The sequence below is a fragment of the Bacillus rossius genome, chromosome 13, assembly GCF_032445375.1.
Source record: "Bacillus rossius redtenbacheri isolate Brsri chromosome 13, Brsri_v3, whole genome shotgun sequence".
Taxonomy (NCBI): domain Eukaryota; kingdom Metazoa; phylum Arthropoda; class Insecta; order Phasmatodea; family Bacillidae; genus Bacillus; species Bacillus rossius.
The window spans coordinates 1,552,795-1,571,940 of NC_086340.1; the positions used below are offsets into that span (position 1 = coordinate 1,552,795).

Below are 19,146 nucleotides of genomic sequence, written 5' to 3' on the forward strand. Positions count from 1 at the left end.
CAACTTTGTGCGGCTGTTAGTAAAAAAAATACCACAGCAGCGCATTGAGCTCGTGAGAAAACGCTAAATGCTTACGTTTCCAATTTAAAAAAATGTTACTTGGGCGTCTTGTTTCTTAAGCGAAGGAGTTACTGCAGTTTCCGAATTTCATCTTGAACCTGAATAAACGGTACAAACTATTGGAGGTATTTATTTTCAGAAATTATGTCGAGAAATGTACTACATTGTTTTTTTACTTGAAATCTTACGAAAATAAAAATATTTTAGCCAATAGTTCCGAAAAAAAAAATATTCTTGTAAAACGTTTAAACGTATTTTATAGGACGCTGTGTTATTTTCCCCCGACATTTGTAAGAAAAACTAGGTTGGTTTACCTTCGATTTGATGTATGAGTGTTGTAACTAGTCTAACCTGGACTGTAATAATATAGGATTGACATTAACTGCGTAGTTGGGAAAATCCTTGAAGTAACATCGGAGACTGACTTCTCCCTGACGTCACGGGGAGAGGCCGGCGACTCTGTGACGTCACACGGAGGCGGATCAGCCTGTCTCCCCGCAGGCCGCGAGCCGGCGGGGACATGCATTATGCAGCTGTCACAACAATCGATTGGTTGCCGGGGAAACGTTTTGGGCCAATGGCGGGGCGGCGCGTGGCGCGAGGCTATTTGTGGCGCGAGTCGTTGGCTATTAATGAGAGCTGCCGAACTCGGCGACCAGCTCGTGAGAAGCTGCCACGAGCGCCTCTGCCCGCCGTGGGCGGACTGCGAGATGTTGACAAATAATACGCATTTACCACTTTTGGAAATTCGTTATCAAAGCCATGTAGTAGATCATTCTTTATGTATAATTTTCTGAAGTTATACTTCTTTAGGCGCCTTATGAAAAAAAAAAAAAATTATGAGAATGAATATTTACGAATCCCGCGCAACATGCAACAAATATTAACAGGATGAAAAAAAATATTACACACAAATAAAAATTATACATGTTTTTAAATCATGTAATTAAGTGATTGATATGGAATACTGGTCCATATAATTAAATTTTTTATTTATGTTGAATATTAGTGATTGAAATTGAGTTTATATACCTACTTTTAAAACTGTATTTATTTAAGTGAGGTTATGTTTCCGTAGATATAATTTGTTTGCATTGCAATAAAAATATAAAATTAATATATTAGAATAAACATTCAGTATATTTATTGATTTTAATTATTAAAAAAATTTATTTTAACTATTGTAATAAAATTAATAAGTAAGTATTATCAAACACGTGTTCATATATTAATATTGAATACTGGGTATTTATTAAAACAAAATAATTTAATTTAATTTATGCTATACCAACTGTGTTTATAAGATAACTCCAGGCATTTTATTATTTTATTTCTGTTAATTATTCGAATGTAATATTAAAGTTAGTATTTTTATTACGCTAAGTAAGTGTCCAACCCAGTATTTATTTAGGTGAGGTTATGTTCCCGTAGATATAATTTGTTTGCATTACATTTACAATTATTCCAAGTATAAAAAAAATACTCAGTATTGAATATTAATATAAAATTAATGTATTAGAATATACATTCAGTATTGTAATAAAATAAATAAGTAACTAAATTTTACCTCTGCACAATGTTCGATACCACTGACTATGTCAGCTCCCCACGACATTAGCACCCCGGTTGGATATGACAACCTCCACTGATTATAGCAGTCCCCAACTAACTATACAATCTGATTTCAATCGTTTTACAAAAAGTGCTGGTGTCCATCTTGGTGTCCATCCTGGTGTCCATCCTGGTGTCCATCCTGGTGTCCATCCTGGTGTCCATCCTGGTGTCCATCCTTGTGACCATCCTGGTGTCCATCCTGGTGTCCATCCTGGTGTCCATCCTGGTGTCCATCCTGGTGTCCATCCTGGTGTCCATCCTTGTGACCATCCTGGTGTCCATCCTAGTGTCCATCCTGGTGTCCATCCTGGTGTCCATCCTGGTGTCCATCCTGGTGTCCATCCTGGTGTCCATCCTGGTGTCCATCCTGGTGTCCATCCTTGTGACCATCCTGGTGTCCATCCTAGTGTCCATCCTGGTGTCCATCCTGGTGTCCATCCTGGTGTCCATCCTGGTGTCCATCCTGGTGTCCATCCTTGTGACCATCCTGGTGTCCATCCTTGTGACCAGCCTGGTGTCCATCCTTGTGACCATCCTGGTGTCCATCCTGGTGGCCATCCTTGTGACCATCCTGGTATCCATCCTGGTGTCCATCCTTGTGACCAGCCTGGTGTCCATCCTTGTGACCATCCTGGTGTCCATCCTGGTGGCCATCCTGGTGTCCATACTAGTGTCCATCCTGGTGACCATCCTGATGACCATCCTTGTGGCCACCCTGGGCCAGGCACGTGAGCTGCTGTGTGCACGAGGACGCGCGTGTTGCAGCCGAGGAGACGCAGGGCGACTCGGGAGTGTGCGGCACCATCCTGGTGGTGCTGTCCTGGGTGCTGGTGGTGCTCACCATGCCCTTCTCGCTGTGCGTCTGCTTCAAGGTCAGTCCGCGCCGACGACATCCAGGGGCGGAGCCGTACTTCCCTGCCCTTCGCCTGTCCCTGCCCCTTCCGTACCAGGCACCCGTGTCTTTCGTGTGTCGTAATCCGCCGAGCCTCCTTTTCCCCTTGCTCAAGTTCTCTTCCGGTTTTACCCTCCTGGTGGCTTTTTATTTTTAAATACTGGTGATAACTAAACCAATTAAAATTTTGGATTAAATTCTGAGCGGCAATTCCAGTAACCCACACGCAGCACAGTGTTGTGTGGAGTCTGATGTCTGACCTCCACACTCGCTCTGTCCAGTCAGAGCCTTCGTCTACCCTCTCCCCCTCGATCTGGATGGCAGCTACCCCACCTGCATTCCTCTGTCCTCCTCGGCTCTGCGCAGTCACAACCTACAAACTACGCACTACAAACATCTCCTTTGACTAAGCGTGATCATTGATAAAGAGCACATAAAAACAAAATATTGGTTTCTTGGAGCATCCGTGCTTGGTCGGGTGGACAACTCCTATTTATTTCCGAAATTGGGGAGTTCAAATACAACCTTCTGAGTTGGTGACTTCGAATTCATGTAGTATTGAAGAATGGTTAGAATATTTCACAGAAAACATTGTGCACCAATTATTTTCTCTCCAAATATTAATGCGTGTTTGAGAATCACAGCAGCTAGAAATATTATTTTTTTGTGAATTATTAGTTTCTTTTTTACACTGCGGTCGAATTGTGATTTTTCAGTGGAGGTAAATTCTATCAGATACCACGTGGCATCCGTATATTGAGTAAATATATATACTTTCTACTCGCCTTATGTTTCACACTTTTTGCAGTAACAGAACACATGTCCTCTTGTAACCTGTTGTCTGGCGAAAGAGCCGTGAAGTGTGACAACTGTCTGGTTGTGACCTCGTGTAACGTGTAGTCCTGGGACAGAGCCGTGAAGTGTGACACCTGTCTGGTTGTGACCTCGTGTAACCTGTAGTCCGGGCGACAGGGCCGTGAAGTGTGACACCTGTCTGGTTGTGACCTCGTGTAACCTGTAGTCCGGGCGACAGGGCCGTGAAGTGTGACAGCTGTCTGGTTGTGACCTCGTGTAACCTGTAGTCCGGGCGACAGGGCCGTGAAGTGTGACACCTGTCTGGTTGTGACCTCGTGTAACCTGTAGTCTGGGCGACAGGGCCGTGAAGTGTGACACCTGTCTGGTTGTGACCTCGTGTAACCTGTAGTCCGGGCGACAGGGCCGTGAAGTGTGACAGCTGTCTGGTTGTGACCTCGTGTAACCTGTAGTCCGGGCGACAGAGCCGTGAAGTGTGACACATGTCTGGTTGTGACCTCGTGTAACCTGTAGTCCGGGCGACAGAGCCGTGAAGTGTGACACCTGTCTGGTTGTGACATCGTGTAACCTGTAGTCCGGGCGACAGAGCCGTGAAGTGTGACACCTGTCTGGTTGTGACCTCGTGTAACCTGTAGTCTGGGACAGAGCCGTGAAGTGTGACACCTGTCTGGTTGTGACCTCGTGTAACCTGTAGTCCGGGCGACAGAGCCGTGAAGTGTGACACCTGTCTGGTTGTGACCTCGTGTAACCTGTAGTCCGGGCGACAGAGCCGTGAAGTGTGACACCTGTCTGGTTGTGACCTCGTGTAACCTGTAGTCCGGGCGACAGAGCCGTGAAGTGTGACACCTGTCTGGTTGTGACCTCGTGTAACCTGTAGTCCGGGCGACAGAGCCGTGAAGTGTGACACCTGTCTGGTTGTGACCTCGTGTAACCTGTAGTCCGGGCGACAGAGCCGTGAAGTGTGACACCTGTCTGGTTGTGACCTCGTGTAACCTGTAGTCCGGGCGACAGAGCCGTGAAGTGTGACACCTGTCTGGTTGTGACCTCGTGTAACCTGTAGTCCGGGCGACAGAGCCGTGAAGTGTGACACCTGTCTGGTTGTGACCTCGTGTAACCTGTAGTCTGGGACAGAGCCGTGAAGTGTGACACCTGTCTGGTTGTGACCTCGTGTAACCTGTAGTCTGGGACAGAGCCGTGAAGTGTGACACCTGTCTGGTTGTGACCTCGTGTAACCTGTAGTCCGGGCGACAGAGCCGTGAAGTGTGACACCTGTCTGGTTGTGACCTCGTGTAACCTGTAGTCCGGGCGACAGAGCCGTGAAGTGTGACACCTGTCTGGTTGTGACCTCGTGTAACCTGTAGTCCGGGCGACAGAGCCGTGAAGTGTGACACCTGTCTGGTTGTGACCTCGTGTAACCTGTAGTCTGGGACAGAGCCGTGAAGTGTGACACCTGTCTGGTTGTGACCTCGTGTAACCTGTAGTCTGGGACAGAGCCGTGAAGTGTGACACCTGTCTGGTTGTGACCTCGTGTAACCTGTAGTCCGGGCGACAGAGCCGTGAAGTGTGACACCTGTCTGGTTGTGACCTCGTGTAACCTGTAGTCCGGGCGACAGAGCCGTGAAGTGTGACACCTGTCTGGTTGTGACCTCGTGTAACCTGTAGTCCGGGCGACAGAGCCGTGAAGTGTGACACCTGTCTGGTTGTGACCTCGTGTAACCTGTAGTCCGGGCGACAGAGCCGTGAAGTGTGACACCTGTCTGGTTGTGACCTCGTGTAACCTGTAGTCCGGGCGACAGAGCCGTGAAGTGTGACACCTGTCTGGTTGTGACCTCGTGTAACCTGTAGTCTGGGACAGAGCCGTGAAGTGTGACACCTGTCTGGTTGTGACCTCAGGTGGTTCAGGAGTACGAGAGAGCCGTCATCTTCCGGCTCGGGCGGCTGTTGTCCGGGGGCGCCAAGGGACCAGGTATGCCAACATTACCTGCGCACACACTGCTGCTCCCTACAGTGCTGCACACTTACATAGGCATTGCAAAGTATAATAGTTAAGAATTCAAGGTAAATCTCAATAAATGTCCTCGACTACGTTCTTACACTCTCACTCAAACTCATATTACTGTTTACAAACCACTACCTCTAGTGACTTAAAACTATACCGATTACCTATAATTGTACTTTTAACTGATATAATATAAATGATGTAATCCTTGTGTAGGCCTACTTATTTACTTCACTATTAGTTAAATATTAGTTTACATATATTTTAATTTAACTACATACGGTATGGTACCTTTTGTGATCCTAAGTGTGTAGTTTGATTTTTATTTCGTGATCTTGCGTGCCTGAACATATTTTGCAACTGGACGCGCGTTCCGTTCAAGTTATTGTTCTTGCCGAGGATCTTGTGCCGCAGGTATCGTCTTTGTCCTGCTGTTATGTCGACTCATACAAAGATCGCCACATGCTTTTGTGACTTCGACATTCGTCGTCAAGGGGCAAGTAGTGTGACCTTCCTCTTAGACAGGCATTAGCTTCTTCTGTTTCCTCCCCTTTACTCTTCATCACCCTCCCAGAACATAGCCAAGGGGTCGGTAACTCCTTCCTTCCGCGATTAAAAACAAACTAAACACGCCAAAACATAATGAGAACATTAAAGCAACCTAGTGACATTATGTTACAGGGATATTATTTGAAAGTACTTTTGTAATCCTTAGTGGTCTACATAATGTATTTCCTCCCCATTATAGCCCGTTATGACTCATACGCAAAAGCGCTGGGAATTGTTTTTCCAAGAAATCAATGTGTAATGCTGGTTTGCACATGGGTTATTATAAGCATGTCTTTCATACCAACATGGCATGTATGTTTCATGTTTATAATAACCTAATTTATGACTTTTTTTTAACAAGAAACATTAAAACATGTTTCATAAAAGTCTAGGATACTCCCCTCTCCCCTCGTGAGAGTTTTTTTCAAAGCCCTTCAAAATTACTAACAAATTGCATCTTCTGACTGATACTTACGAACGTGGAATTTTCGAACAATTAGATGACTGAAATACAGCTTTTGCAGTCGTATTTTTCGTCACACCCTGGTTGTCTTTGGTGAAGCTCACTTGTATGTTGTAACACTAACAACATGGGCGTGACGGATTTACACTGCTTAGTAACATGACACTTAAAAACCTTGTATTAATAAAAACATAATTCAGAAAGTTATACAAACCTGTCTCTTAAGTGTACCCGTCTGTTGCATGTGTCTTAGGAAGTAGATATTGCTGTTTTTGTTAATGGTGTTTGGAATATGCTCTTTCATAAATAAGCTTCATAAATAACTTTAATTCTTTTACTAACGAATACTTTCCCACATAAATTATCATTAATGCATAAATATATTTCCCAAAATTTAACTTCAACAGTTTGAAATCGAAGAACAGATATATAAACAAAAAATTCAACTGTCTTAACACATGTTTATCTCTTTAATATATTATAAAACATCAAAAAATTGTAATTATTCAATAGTTATTCCATAAATTAATAGTTTTTTTAGTTAAACCACTTATAAATGTTATAATATGTAATTTCCAAATATTAAAATAAAGTATAATGCCAAGCTTATATAGTGAGATAAAATAAACACAAATCACGAAGATAAATTAATTGCCACGCCACTCTGTCAACAGGAATTTTCTTTATCTTGCCTTGCATCGACTGCTATGCTAGGGTGGATCTCAGGACAAGGACATATGACGTGCCCCCACAGGAGGTAAGCCCTACACGCGTGACGTCATCTGCACAACAGCATGCACACTACGCACTCTGTGTGCAACTCGTGAGTTCACACTCTTAGTTCTCACCACGTTTCCAACGCACTTCACTACTCACGTAAGATAAACACTGTCACTGCTTGGAATTAAAACACAAAAATAAATCCAAGTAAATATGAGAATAAAAATAAGTGTTTGATTCCGTGTCATTATTGAGTTGGTTTTAATAATTAATCCACATGTGACTTACAGTAAGGATTTAGAGCCTTTCTCACAAACTATTGAGAACTAAACAGATGATAATTGGCATTAAATATTTGCAAAATTGCTAACGATTAGACAGATGAATCATTACTTTGTACAAGTGTACATGTGCGCATTGGAATGTATATTCATAATACATATAATGTGTCGTTCTTTATACTTAACTACAGAAATTTAAATTTATTTATGATCAGACATGACAGAGATGGGAATAACACCCCTTCCTCACGAATGTGTAGTGTGACGGCGCTACTGACTAACAAATATTGCAGAATCAGTCAAAAACACAATCCTCGTAGCAATGGCGAGAAAATCCCAACATGTCGACTTATTCAAGCAATTTCCAATACAATGTAAATAAGTTTTAAATTTGATTCTGTTCAAAGTTTTTTGAGTGTTGTAAGTAAATGTTTACTTAGATGCATGACTTCTATTCTTCTTACCCGTTGACGTATGCATGCAATCCATTTAATTATATACGCAATGTGTGGCTTCGTGATATTGTTAATGATAAAAAAAGGAATGCGTGTAACTCAGTGCACGTGATAGAAATGAAACTTCTTTGGCGGTTCAAACTTTGCGTGTTACTGTTTCTTCAAAAAATTCTGCCATTTGGAACATGCCAATTCTCTGAACGAAATATGAAATTCATAACAGGTAGCGCTATCTGTGCGAGAAATGCAGGGACTGTCTCAACAGCGCTCTCTACGCTGCTGGTTGAACAAGGAGGAACGTGAGTGCTCTGGTGGCAATATACAATTCGAGGCACTCACCGCTGACTGTATAGGATACCTATATCTATTTTCTGAAACAGGGGACACTCTCTTATCTTTTTATTTCGTTCATCTATCTCGCTCGTTTCTATTTTTTTTTGTGTGGGGGACGAATCATCGCACAAAGTGGAGAACGAAAACGAGCCCATCATGTTAATCTACCATTTTAAAATTTGTATTTTCTTGTAGCTAAAGATAACATCACACGTCAATGAAATAGATACATTTTTTTTTATCAGAACAAGGTGAAGGCCAAAAATTCAAAATGCCTTCTCACGAAGACGACTGTGGTTCAACAAATGGTAAGTTAAGACTTTTGCTAGTGATCGTCGTGTGTGAAGGTCAAGACAAGCTAATTACTTTCATTGAAGTCACAATCGTACTTCACATATCATTTTTCCAAGAACCTGCATGTTGATTGTGTAGCATGTTTCTGTGTGTCAGTCAAGGATATGATTTCCACAGCGATTTTCTGTGACTTTTCCATTGCTTGACTTTTGAACAAATTTAATGAAAACTTTTTGATAAAAATGAAAAGTGAGTATTAAATTAAGAAAATAATAAATATTCAAAAAATTAATAAACTTAAATTAAATGTTTGAATTTATTATTAAATTTATTTTTTTCTTTTAAAATATTAAATTTTCAATATAATATTTAAAATTAAGAATCTTATAATTTTAGTACAAATTATGTTATATATATTTATTATTCTCTAAATTTTATTTATTTAATTTTTCAAATTTAAGCTGAACTTTATTGACTGTGTTGACTATCTTTTTCCAGCCCTTTTATTATTTTATTGTAATTAATTATTTGCATGCAATTAAAAACGTTTTTTTAATGATGCCAAATAAGTATAACTTCTCACGCGTGTACATAAATAAGTACACGCACCCGTTTTTTTCCTAGAGGCAGCTGTCTTCATGCTATGTATATAGGTATATATATGTATGTATTGAATACATTTATATATGTATATATATTCTCTTTTTTTGTCTCGAATTTTTCACTTAAAATTAGATTTTAAATTATTCTTTATAATTATTCAAAAAAATAAAGAAAAAATATACACAGACATTTAAAATTATTCGATAGCAGGGTTGTCAGAATATCTATTTATTTAGTCCTATTTATTTAGTAATTTTTGTACCTTCTTCTTGTGCTCTTCTCCCTATCTCCGTAGGTCCTTACTTTCATTTTATTTATCTTCATTCTTAATTCATTACAACTTATTTCTCTATTCTCGCTTCTGTTTTTAGTTGTCAAGAAAACTCTTCTGTCATCATTATCATAATTTCTCAACTTATAAGGTTCTTATTTATTTTTTATTTTTTATTTTCAATCCTTGCACTTTTATATATCTTAATGCATGTCATCATTTCACTCTTCTTTCTCTCCTCATTCATTTCTGTTCGCACTTCTCATCTCAGTTGTTTCCTTCCTCATTTCCTGTGATGTTACCAACTGCAGCCTACTGTCCTGTGTTGAATGCCGTGGTGCCGCACCGCGCGCGGAACGCCTCGCTCGCCGCCGAGTGTGGTGTGGTGTGGTGTGGTGCAAGCAGGTGCTCACCAAGGACAGCGTGACGGTGTCGGTGGACGCCGTGGTGTACTACCGGGTGTCCAACGCCACCATCTCGGTGGCCAACGTGGAGAACGCGCACCACTCGACGCGGCTGCTGGCGCAGACCACCCTCAGGAACATCATGGGCACCAAGCCGCTGCACGAGATCCTCAGCGACCGAGACCTCATCTCCAACACCATGCAGGCACGTCCTCAGACCACTCACTGGGCTGGAGACCACTCATATGGCACACACTGGGCTGGAGACCACTCGTGTGGCAGAGAGAGGGCACACACTGGGCTGGAGACCACTCGTGTGGCAGAGGGTGGGCACACAATGGGCCGGAGACCACTCGTGTGGCAGAGGGTGGGCACACACTGGGCTGGAGACCACTCATATGGCAGAGAGAGGGCACACACTGGGCCGGAGACCACTCATGTGGCAGAGAGTGGGCACACACTGGGCTGGAGACCACTCATGTGGCAGAGAGAGGGCACACACTGGGCCGGAGACCACTCGTGTGGCAGAGGGTGGGCACACAATGGGCCGGAGACCACTCGTGTGGCAGAGGGTGGGCACACACTGGGCTGGAGACCACTCATATGGCAGAGAGAGGGCACACACTGGGCCGGAGACCACTCATGTGGCAGAGAGTGGGCACACACTGGGCTGGAGACCACTCATGTGGCAGAGAGAGGGCACACACTGGGCCGGAGACCACTCGTGTGGCAGAGGGTGGGCACACAATGGGCCGGAGACCACTCGTGTGGCAGAGAGAGGGCACACACTGGGCTGGAGACCACTCATATGGCAGAGAGAGGGCACACACTGGGCCGGAGACCACTCATATGGCAGAGAGAGGGCACACACTGGGCCGGAGACCACTCGTGTGGCAGAGAGAGGGCACACACTGGGCTGGAGACCACTCATATGGCAGAGAGTGGGCACACACTGGGCCGGAGACCACTCGTGTGGCAGAGAGAGGGCACACACTGGGCGGGAGACCACTCATATGGCAGAGAGAGGGCACACACTGGGCTGGAGACCACTCATGTGGCAGAGAGAGGGCACACACTGGGCTGGAGACCATTCATGTGGCAGAGAGAGGGCACACACTGGGCCGGAGACCACTCATGTGGCAGAGAGTGGGCACACACTGGGCCGGAGACCACTCATGTGGCAGAGAGAGGGCACACACTGGGCCGGAGACCACTCGTGTGGCAGAGGGTGGGCACACACTGGGCTGGAGACCACTCATATGGCAGAGAGAGGGCACACACTGGGCCGGAGACCACTCGTGTGGCAGAGAGAGGGCACACACTGGGCCGGAGACCACTCGTGTGGCAGAGGGTGGGCACACACTGGGCTGGAGACCACTCATATGGCAGAGAGAGGGCACACACTGGGCCGGAGACCACTCGTGTGGCAGAGAGAGGGCACACACTGGGCCGGAGACCACTCGTGTGGCAGAGGGTGGGCACACACTGGGCTGGAGACCACTCATATGGCAGAGAGAGGGCACACACTGGGCCGGAGACCACTCGTGTGGCAGAGAGAGGGCACACACTGGGCTGGAGACCACTCATATGGCAGAGAGAGGGCACACACTGGGCTGGAGACCACTCGTGTGGCAGAGAGAGGGCACACACTGGGCTGGAGACCACTCATATGGCAGAGAGAGGGCACACACTGGGCTGGAGACCACTCATATGGCAGAGAGAGGGCACACACTGGGCCGGAGACCACTCGTGTGGCAGAGAGAGGGCACACACTGGGCCGGAGACCACTCGTGTGGCAGAGAGAGGGCACACACTGGGCTGGAGACCACTCATATGGCAGAGAGAGGGCACACACTGGGCTGGAGACCACTCATGTGGCAGAGAGAGGGCACACACTGAGCTGGAGACCACTCATGTGGCAGAGAGAGGGCACACACTGGGCCGGAGACCACTCGTGTGGCAGAGGGTGGGCACACAATGGGCCGGAGACCACTCGTGTGGCAGAGAGAGGGCACACACTGGGCTGGAGACCACTCATATGGCAGAGAGAGTGTTAACATGACAGCCGCCTGCTGTGGCAACTGTGCTCGATTCTGGGTTGGGTCAGATTAGTGTTATCATTGTAACATGTTTTGATGACAGTTCGAAATGTTATCACATTTTTTTTAAGTGTTTGCAGAATTTTGTTCGGTCAGTCATTTACCAGATGTTTTCCGTTTCATCACAAATAGTTTCAGTATTATTCAAAAATAAAACTACCGTTCCAGATGCATCTTTAAAGACGTGTACTGGTCTCTGGAAGGAATTAATACCATATATCATTATGCGCATTCAACTTATTTTTACGTGATGAATCTGCAGCTAATATTTTTCGGTCGAATTCATTATGTAACTCTATATGAAACCTGTCTGGTGAATTAAATTATTTCCGTCTTTTATACGGTTTTAGTACCTACTTAACCACATGAAGTAGATTTATTTTTATTTTTAAATATTCTCTCTGTATTTTTTTATTTGGCAAAACAACTGATTCAGGAGGTTAAAAATGTTTATTTTGCAGGTGACTTTGGACGAAGCCACCGAGGCCTGGGGTATTAAGGTGGAGCGAGTTGAAATGTAAGTCGTCATATCGGAGTAAGACTTGGCATTTCAGAATATTTGCAATCGGAACTGAAAAATGTTAACATTCAGTGAGGGACTGCACAGATATATTTGCAAATGCATTAGACACAAAACTGATTCGTGTTTTAAATAGAAAACGTTCGAGTTACGAGTGTACATATATTTGAATTGTTCTTAATTATTCACGCATCTGTCACACAGTCATCAAATTTTCAAATTAAAACCATGTCTACCTTGTCAAAAATAAGTCTTCAAAGGGAAAATGGTTGGTTCATCGGTAATAACAAAATTACCGAGCCAAAAATCGTAACAAATAAATTTATAAGTCAGAATCTCTAGTTCGCGAGTCAAAGGTCCCAGGTTGTATCCCCTGCTGGGTCCCTTCCTGACTCAGGACTGGGTGTGGTGTTGTCGTACACCTGCGGAAGGCAATTCCAAACCACGGCGGAATCACCCTGCCATGATAGCGCCATTGTTTTCATGAAAAAAAAATCATTAAATTTGTTTCATGTTTATCACACACCAATTAAACTAAACTAAAATTTTTTTACAGTGTCATCCATAAACGAGGGAGGGCTAATGAACTGTATTTGTGGCTACGAACTAAAAAAAAAGAAGAAAACGTTCCTGTGTTCATCATTTTTTAAGTGACTGACAGCTTAGTATCTCTGTAGTTGCAAATAAATTAAGTGCAGATGAGAGATTCCAAAGTTTTGACAGCACGTCTGAAATATAAAATCACGACATCGTTTCGGCATCTTCATTAAATTAAGAAAGCACTAAATACACACAAATGAAATAAATATTTATAAAAAAAAAATCATTGTCAATTATACTAACAGGTACTTGAAATTTCTACACAAAACTGACGAAACTATGTTGCATGAAACCACAATTAAAAAGTTAATGAAAATATGGTTAAGCAACGCTATGAGAAATTTTGGTTTCATGAAACTCAGTGTGCATATACTTTGGGTTATTGCATGAACTATTTTACGAAATTATTTCACGTGTATGACACTGTTTTCATTAAAAATGTTTTCTTCAGTCTGTAGCACATTTAAAACTTCATGATCTATATAGAAAACACACAGGTTAATATCGTTTTATGTACTAGTTTAAGAAAACAATTGTGAACATTAATTTTTTTAAATATGTATTAAACAATTTTTAAATAATAACATAACGTATTTAGAAAATTAACAATTTTAGAGACGTGCTTTTATAACCTATTTTGATCAATGCATTAAACAAGTTTATTTTTGAAACAGATTGATGCGTGTGGGTAGGGGGGGAGTGTGGTGAGCTGTGCGGTGTTGCCATGTCGCAGCAAGGACGTGCGCCTGCCCGTGCAACTGCAGAGAGCCATGGCCGCCGAGGCGGAGGCAGCCAGGGAGGCCAGGGCGAAGGTCAGTGAACCCTCGCCACTCCGCCACTAACAAGAACACGCGGGTGCGACTCAGGAGCATTAGCCGTCACACGTGAAGCACTTACCCCTTCCTCACACCTTTTCTTCTTGTTTATATTTGTGAAGCAGCTTGGCTTCTGGGCTGTAGCCGTGTCCTTGGCGAATAATTCACCGACGTTTCGGGTCGACATTGCAGTCGCCGTCTTCAGGGAGCAATTACCCTCTGTAGGTAACTGCTCACTGATGAGGACGACTGCAGTGTCGACCGAAACGTCGGTGAATTATTCGCCAAATACACGGCTAAAACCCAGAAGCCAAGCTACTTCAGACAATGGCCTTGAAAGCCTGCGAATATCGTTTATATTTGTATCATCTGTGCTAGTCTGCGTTTACTATCGACTGTAGTTAAGCTGTTCGGAAGATAATTATATCAAAATATTACTGGTTAATATGTTTATATATATCAAAAGTCCAAAAAGAATCTTCATAACACAAATGTTTATATGTGTTGACATTTTTCTGTAATTAAACCTTCAATACATTTGTAAACAAACGGCCGCCATATTCGTACGTTTAGTACACTGAAATTCTCCTCCAATTTTGGCTTCACTCCCCTCATCGGGAATAGAACCTTATGTTCCATCTGTATATTTCCCTGATCTCTGCTCTGACAGTGGAAGATGAAACCATGTTTTGCATCTGTGGGGCGGGTCCATAACTACTAGCAAAAAAAAACTGTTTGAAAAAAATTGTGTGTGTGGGGGGGGGGGGGGGTTCAAATCCAAATATAGGTTTAAATGTTACTTTTATTATTTGACGATTGATTGCTTAGTAACAGAGATTTAAACTGTGCGAGAAACACGATTTTTTTTTTTTTTAAATAAATAATAATTTTCTAGATAAATTAGTAGATGATGAAAATTTTCTGGAATGCCACTACGTGGCTACCAAAATAATGTGAATTAATTTTTACTGGCTTATTTTCCTGATAATAACTTATGCATTACTTCTCACAATCAATATAGCTATGTCAGTAATATATTATGACAGCTACTATCCATCAGGTGGGCCCAAAACTACTTCTTTTCGATGCATCCCGCATTTTCATAGAATTTTTAGTGTATTCTAGATAATAATTTCATGGCCAAGAGAGCCTGACATTGGACCATCGCAATCATTTAGGTTGTGAACTATGCCGCTAGTGAAAAACCCCGTGGAAATTAAAATTAAATTCAGAAACAAACCCATGTGTTCATTAGCAACAAGGAGTGACACCTGTTCGCGCGGACCTCACCCCGTGAGGGCACTGTGTGTCCCTCGCAGCTGTGTTCGGGCGAGCAGCGTGCAGTGTGCAGTGTGCAGTGTGCAGTGAGCAGTGAGCAGTGTGCAGTGCGCAGTGTGTAGTGTGCAGTGTGCAGTGTGCAGTGTGCAGTGCGCAGTGTGCAGTGTGCAGTGAGCAGTGCGCAGTGTGCAGTGTGCAGTGTGCAGTGTGCAGTGCGCAGTGCGCAGTGAGCAGTGTGCAGTGAGCAGTGTGCAGTGTGCAGTGAGCAGTGTGCAGTGTGCAGTGTGCAGTGTGCAGTGCGCAGTGCGCAGTGCGCAGTGTGCAGTGTGCAGTGTGCAGTGCGCAGTGTGCAGTGTGCAGTGCGCAGTGTGCAGTGCGCAGTGTGCAGTGTGCACTGCAGTGTGCAGTGTGCAGTGCGCAGTGTGCAGTGTGCAGTGCGCAGTGCGCAGTGTGCAGTGTGCAGTGAGCAGTGTGCAGTGAGCAGTGCGCAGTGTGCAGTGTGCAGTGCGCAGTGCGCAGTGTGCAGTGAGCAGTGTGCAGTGTGCAGTGTGCAGTGTGCAGTGTGCAGTGTGCAGTGTGCAGTGAGCAGTGAGCAGTGTGCAGTGAGCAGTGCGCAGTGTGCAGTGTGCAGTGTGCAGTGCGCAGTGCGCAGTGAGCAGTGTGCAGTGAGCAGTGTGCAGTGAGCAGTGTGCAGTGTGCAGTGTGCAGTGCGCAGTGTGCAGTGCGCAGTGTGCAGTGTGCAGTGTGCAGTGCGCAGTGTGTAGTGTGCAGTGTGCAGTGCGCAGTGTGCAGTGTGCATTGCAGTGTGCAGTGTGCAGTGTGCAGTGCGCAGTGTGCAGTGTGCAGTGTGCAGTGAGCAGTGAGCAGTGAGCAGTGTGCAGTGAGCAGTGCGCAGTGTGCAGTGTGCAGTGAGCAGTGTGCAGTGTGCAGTGTGCAGTGTGCAGTGAGCAGTGTGCAGTGTGCAGTGAGCAGTGTGCAGTGAGCAGTGAGCAGTGTGCAGCGTGCAGCGTGCAGTGTGCTTTGTGCAGTGCGCAGTGTGCAGTGCGCAGTGAGCAGTGAGTAGTGTGCAGTGCGCAGTGCGCAGTGTGCAGTGCGCAGTGTGCAGTGCGCAGTGCGCAGTGTGCAGCGCGCAGTGTGCAGCGCGCAGTGTGCAGTGCGCAGTGTGCAGTGAGCAGTGTGCAGTGTGCAGTGAGCAGTGTGCAGTGAGCAGTGTGCAGTGAGCAGTGAGCAGTGTGCAGCGTGCAGCGTGCAGCGTGCAGTGTGCAGTGAGCAGTGAGCAGTGAGCAGTGAGCAGTGTGCAGTGTGCAGTGTGCAGTGTGCAGTGAGCAGTGTGCAGTGAGCAGTGAGCAGTGAGCAGTGAGCAGTGTGCAGTGAGCAGTGTGCAGTGTGCAGTGAGCAGTGTGCAGTGAGCAGTGAGCAGTGCGCAGTGTGCAGTGAGCAGTGAGCAGTGAGCAGTGAGCAGTGTGCAGCTAGCAGTGTGCAGTGTGCAGTGTGCAGTGTGCAGTGAGCAGTGTGCAGTGAGCAGTGTGCAGTGAGCAGTGTGCAGTGCGCAGTGTGCAGTGTGCAGTGAGCAGTGTGCAGGGAGCAGTGTGCAGTGAGCAGTGAGCAGTGAGCAGTGAGCAGTGAGCAGTGTGCAGTGTGCAGCTAGCAGTGTGCAGTGTGCAGTGTGCAGTGTGCAGTGTGCAGTGAGCAGTGTGCAGTGAGCAGTGTGCAGTGAGCAGTGTGCAGTGAGCAGTGTGCAGTGTGCAGTGAGCAGTGTGCAGTGAGCAGTGTGCGGTGCACAGAGAGAAGGGCCTCCAGGCAGGCGCTGAGGGCAGGGTTGTCGCAGGTGATAGCCGCAGAGGGCGAGCAGTGTGCAGTGTGCAGTGTACAGAGAGAAGGGCCTCCAGGGCAGGCGCTGAGGGCAGGGTTGTCGCAGGTGATAGCCGCGGAGGGCGAGCAGTGTGCAGTGTGCAGTGTGCGGTGAGCAGTGAGAAGGGCCTCCAGGGCAGGCGCTGAGACGGATGGTTGTCGCAGGTGATAGCCGCAGAGGGCGAGCAGTGTGCAGTGAGCAGTGAGCAGTGTGCAGTGTGCAGTGAGCAGTGTGCAGTGAGCAGTGTGCAGTGTGCAGTGCGCAGTGAGCAGTGTGCAGTGAGCAGTGTGCAGTGAGCAGTGTGCAGTGAGCAGTGTGCAGTGTGCAGTGAGCAGTGCGCAGTGAGCAGTGTGCAGTGTGCAGTGTGCAGTGTGCAGTGCGCAGTGAGCAGTGAGAAGGGCCTCCAGGGCAGGCGCTGAGGGCATGGTTGTCGCAGGTGATAGCCGCAGAGGGCGAGCAGTGTGCAGTGAGCAGTGTGCAGTGTGCAGTGTGCAGAGAGAAGGGCCTCCAGGGCAGGTGCTGAGGGCAGGGTTGTTGCAGGTGATAGCCGCAGAGGGCGAGCAGTGTGCAGTGAGCAGTGTGCAGTGTGCAGTGTGCAGAGAGAAGGGCCTCCAGGCAGGCGCTGAGGGCAGGGTTGTCGCAGGTGATAGCCGCAGAGGGCGAGCAGTGTGCAGTGAGCAGTGTGCAGTGTGCAGTGTGCAGAGAGAAGGGCCTCCAGGGCAGGTGCTGAGGGCAGGGTTGTTGCAGGTGATAGCCGCAGAGGGCGAGCAGTGTGCAGTGAGCAGTGTGCAGTGTGCAGTGTGCAGAGAGAAGGGCCTCCAGGCAGGCGCTGAGGGCAGGGTTGTCGCAGGTGATAGCCGCAGAGGGCGAGCAGTGTGCAGTGTGCAGTGTACAGAGAGAAGGGCCTCCAGGGCAGGCGCTGAGGGCAGGGTTGTCGCAGGTGATAGCCGCGGAGGGCGAGCAGTGTGCAGTGTGCAGTGTGCGGTGAGCAGTGAGAAGGGCCTCCAGGGCAGGCGCTGAGACGGATGGTTGTCGCAGGTGATAGCCGCAGAGGGCGAGCAGAAGGCGTCGCGCGCCCTGAGGGAGGCCTCGGAGGTGATAGGCGACTCTCCCGCCGCGCTGCAGCTGCGCTACCTGCAGGTAACTACACACGAACTACTGTAACCTACTGCAGTAGCGACCATGCAACCTACAAACAAACAATTGTTTATATTAGTTTCTATAAAATATTTTGCCACATTTATTCTTTTTTTTATAATTCCAATCACCCTTAAAAATACTATAATTCAATTTTTTTTTTCTGGAAAAAAGATCTCATTGCAGACTTTATGTAGTTTAGTTTAGATTTGGATAAATAACGTTATATTCCATATTTGAAATTGAATTTATTTTCAGAAGTCCATTCAATCCGAAAGTTAACAGCAATGTAGCAACACTTTTATGACTGCTTGGTTATAATCAGCAAGACGGCTCCAGTGAGACATTAAGAGTTGAGCTGTCGTCCAATGAAAGGAAGAATGCAGTTGCAGAACATTACGTTATACAGTACAGTGTGTCCATAAAAGAATGCCCCAGTTATAAATTTTAATAGTATCAACTGTGACCGTTTTAGAGTCTTCGTTCGAAATCACAATTAAACAGTCACTCGAACATTTTGAGATAAGTGAATGCGCAAATACTACTTTTTTTGTTTTTGATTTCTCGTTCGCAGCGCCACCTACGCAAAATGGCGACTCCTGAGCGTAAATCGTTTTGTGTTCTGAAATTTGCTAATAGTTAATATGTTATTTCATTTCAATTTGCGTTTCGTTTAAAGTTTAATTTTCGAATTCCCAGACAGTTGGATTGGTCGTAATGGTCGAGACCACAGAGCTCCTGTTTCGCTGGCCTCCACGTTCACCTGACATGACGCCATCAGATTTTTTTTCCTTTGGGGCTCTTTATAAAAGATCGTGTCTACATTCCGCCGCTACTGAATGATTTACCAGAGTTGAGACACAGAATTGAAGAGGCTTATTGCTTCCATCACTCCGGACTTGCTAACCAAAGTGTGGGAAGAATTATTGGACGTTAGGTTGGATGTTGAACATCTGTTAAGAAAAAACCAGGTTAGTCTACTATGTCAGTATGATCTGTTGTAAACAGTCTAAGATAAACTGTTATTATATACCGTGGAAGCAGGGACATTCATTTATGGACATAATTAACTGAACGCGCAACTTTTGCTCTGA

The 19,146-nt window shown here is 45.6% G+C and overlaps 1 protein-coding gene across 6 annotated transcripts in view; it reads left to right on the plus strand.

Moving 5' to 3' along the window:
- The window catches only part of LOC134538084 (band 7 protein AGAP004871), a 50,720-nt gene that overhangs the window by 25,963 nt on the left and 5,611 nt on the right, over positions 1–19,146 (plus strand). For all 6 annotated transcript variants that reach the window (XM_063379089.1, XM_063379085.1, XM_063379088.1 and 3 more), the window contains 7 exons: positions 2,440–2,546; positions 5,273–5,345; positions 7,065–7,147; positions 9,753–9,956; positions 12,312–12,367; positions 13,704–13,782; positions 17,954–18,055. In XM_063379089.1, coding sequence (XP_063235159.1) covers positions 2,440–2,546; positions 5,273–5,345; positions 7,065–7,147; positions 9,753–9,956; positions 12,312–12,367; positions 13,704–13,782; positions 17,954–18,055 — 704 coding nt within the window. The remainder of the gene's footprint in view (positions 1–2,439; positions 2,547–5,272; positions 5,346–7,064; positions 7,148–9,752; positions 9,957–12,311; positions 12,368–13,703; positions 13,783–17,953; positions 18,056–19,146) is intronic.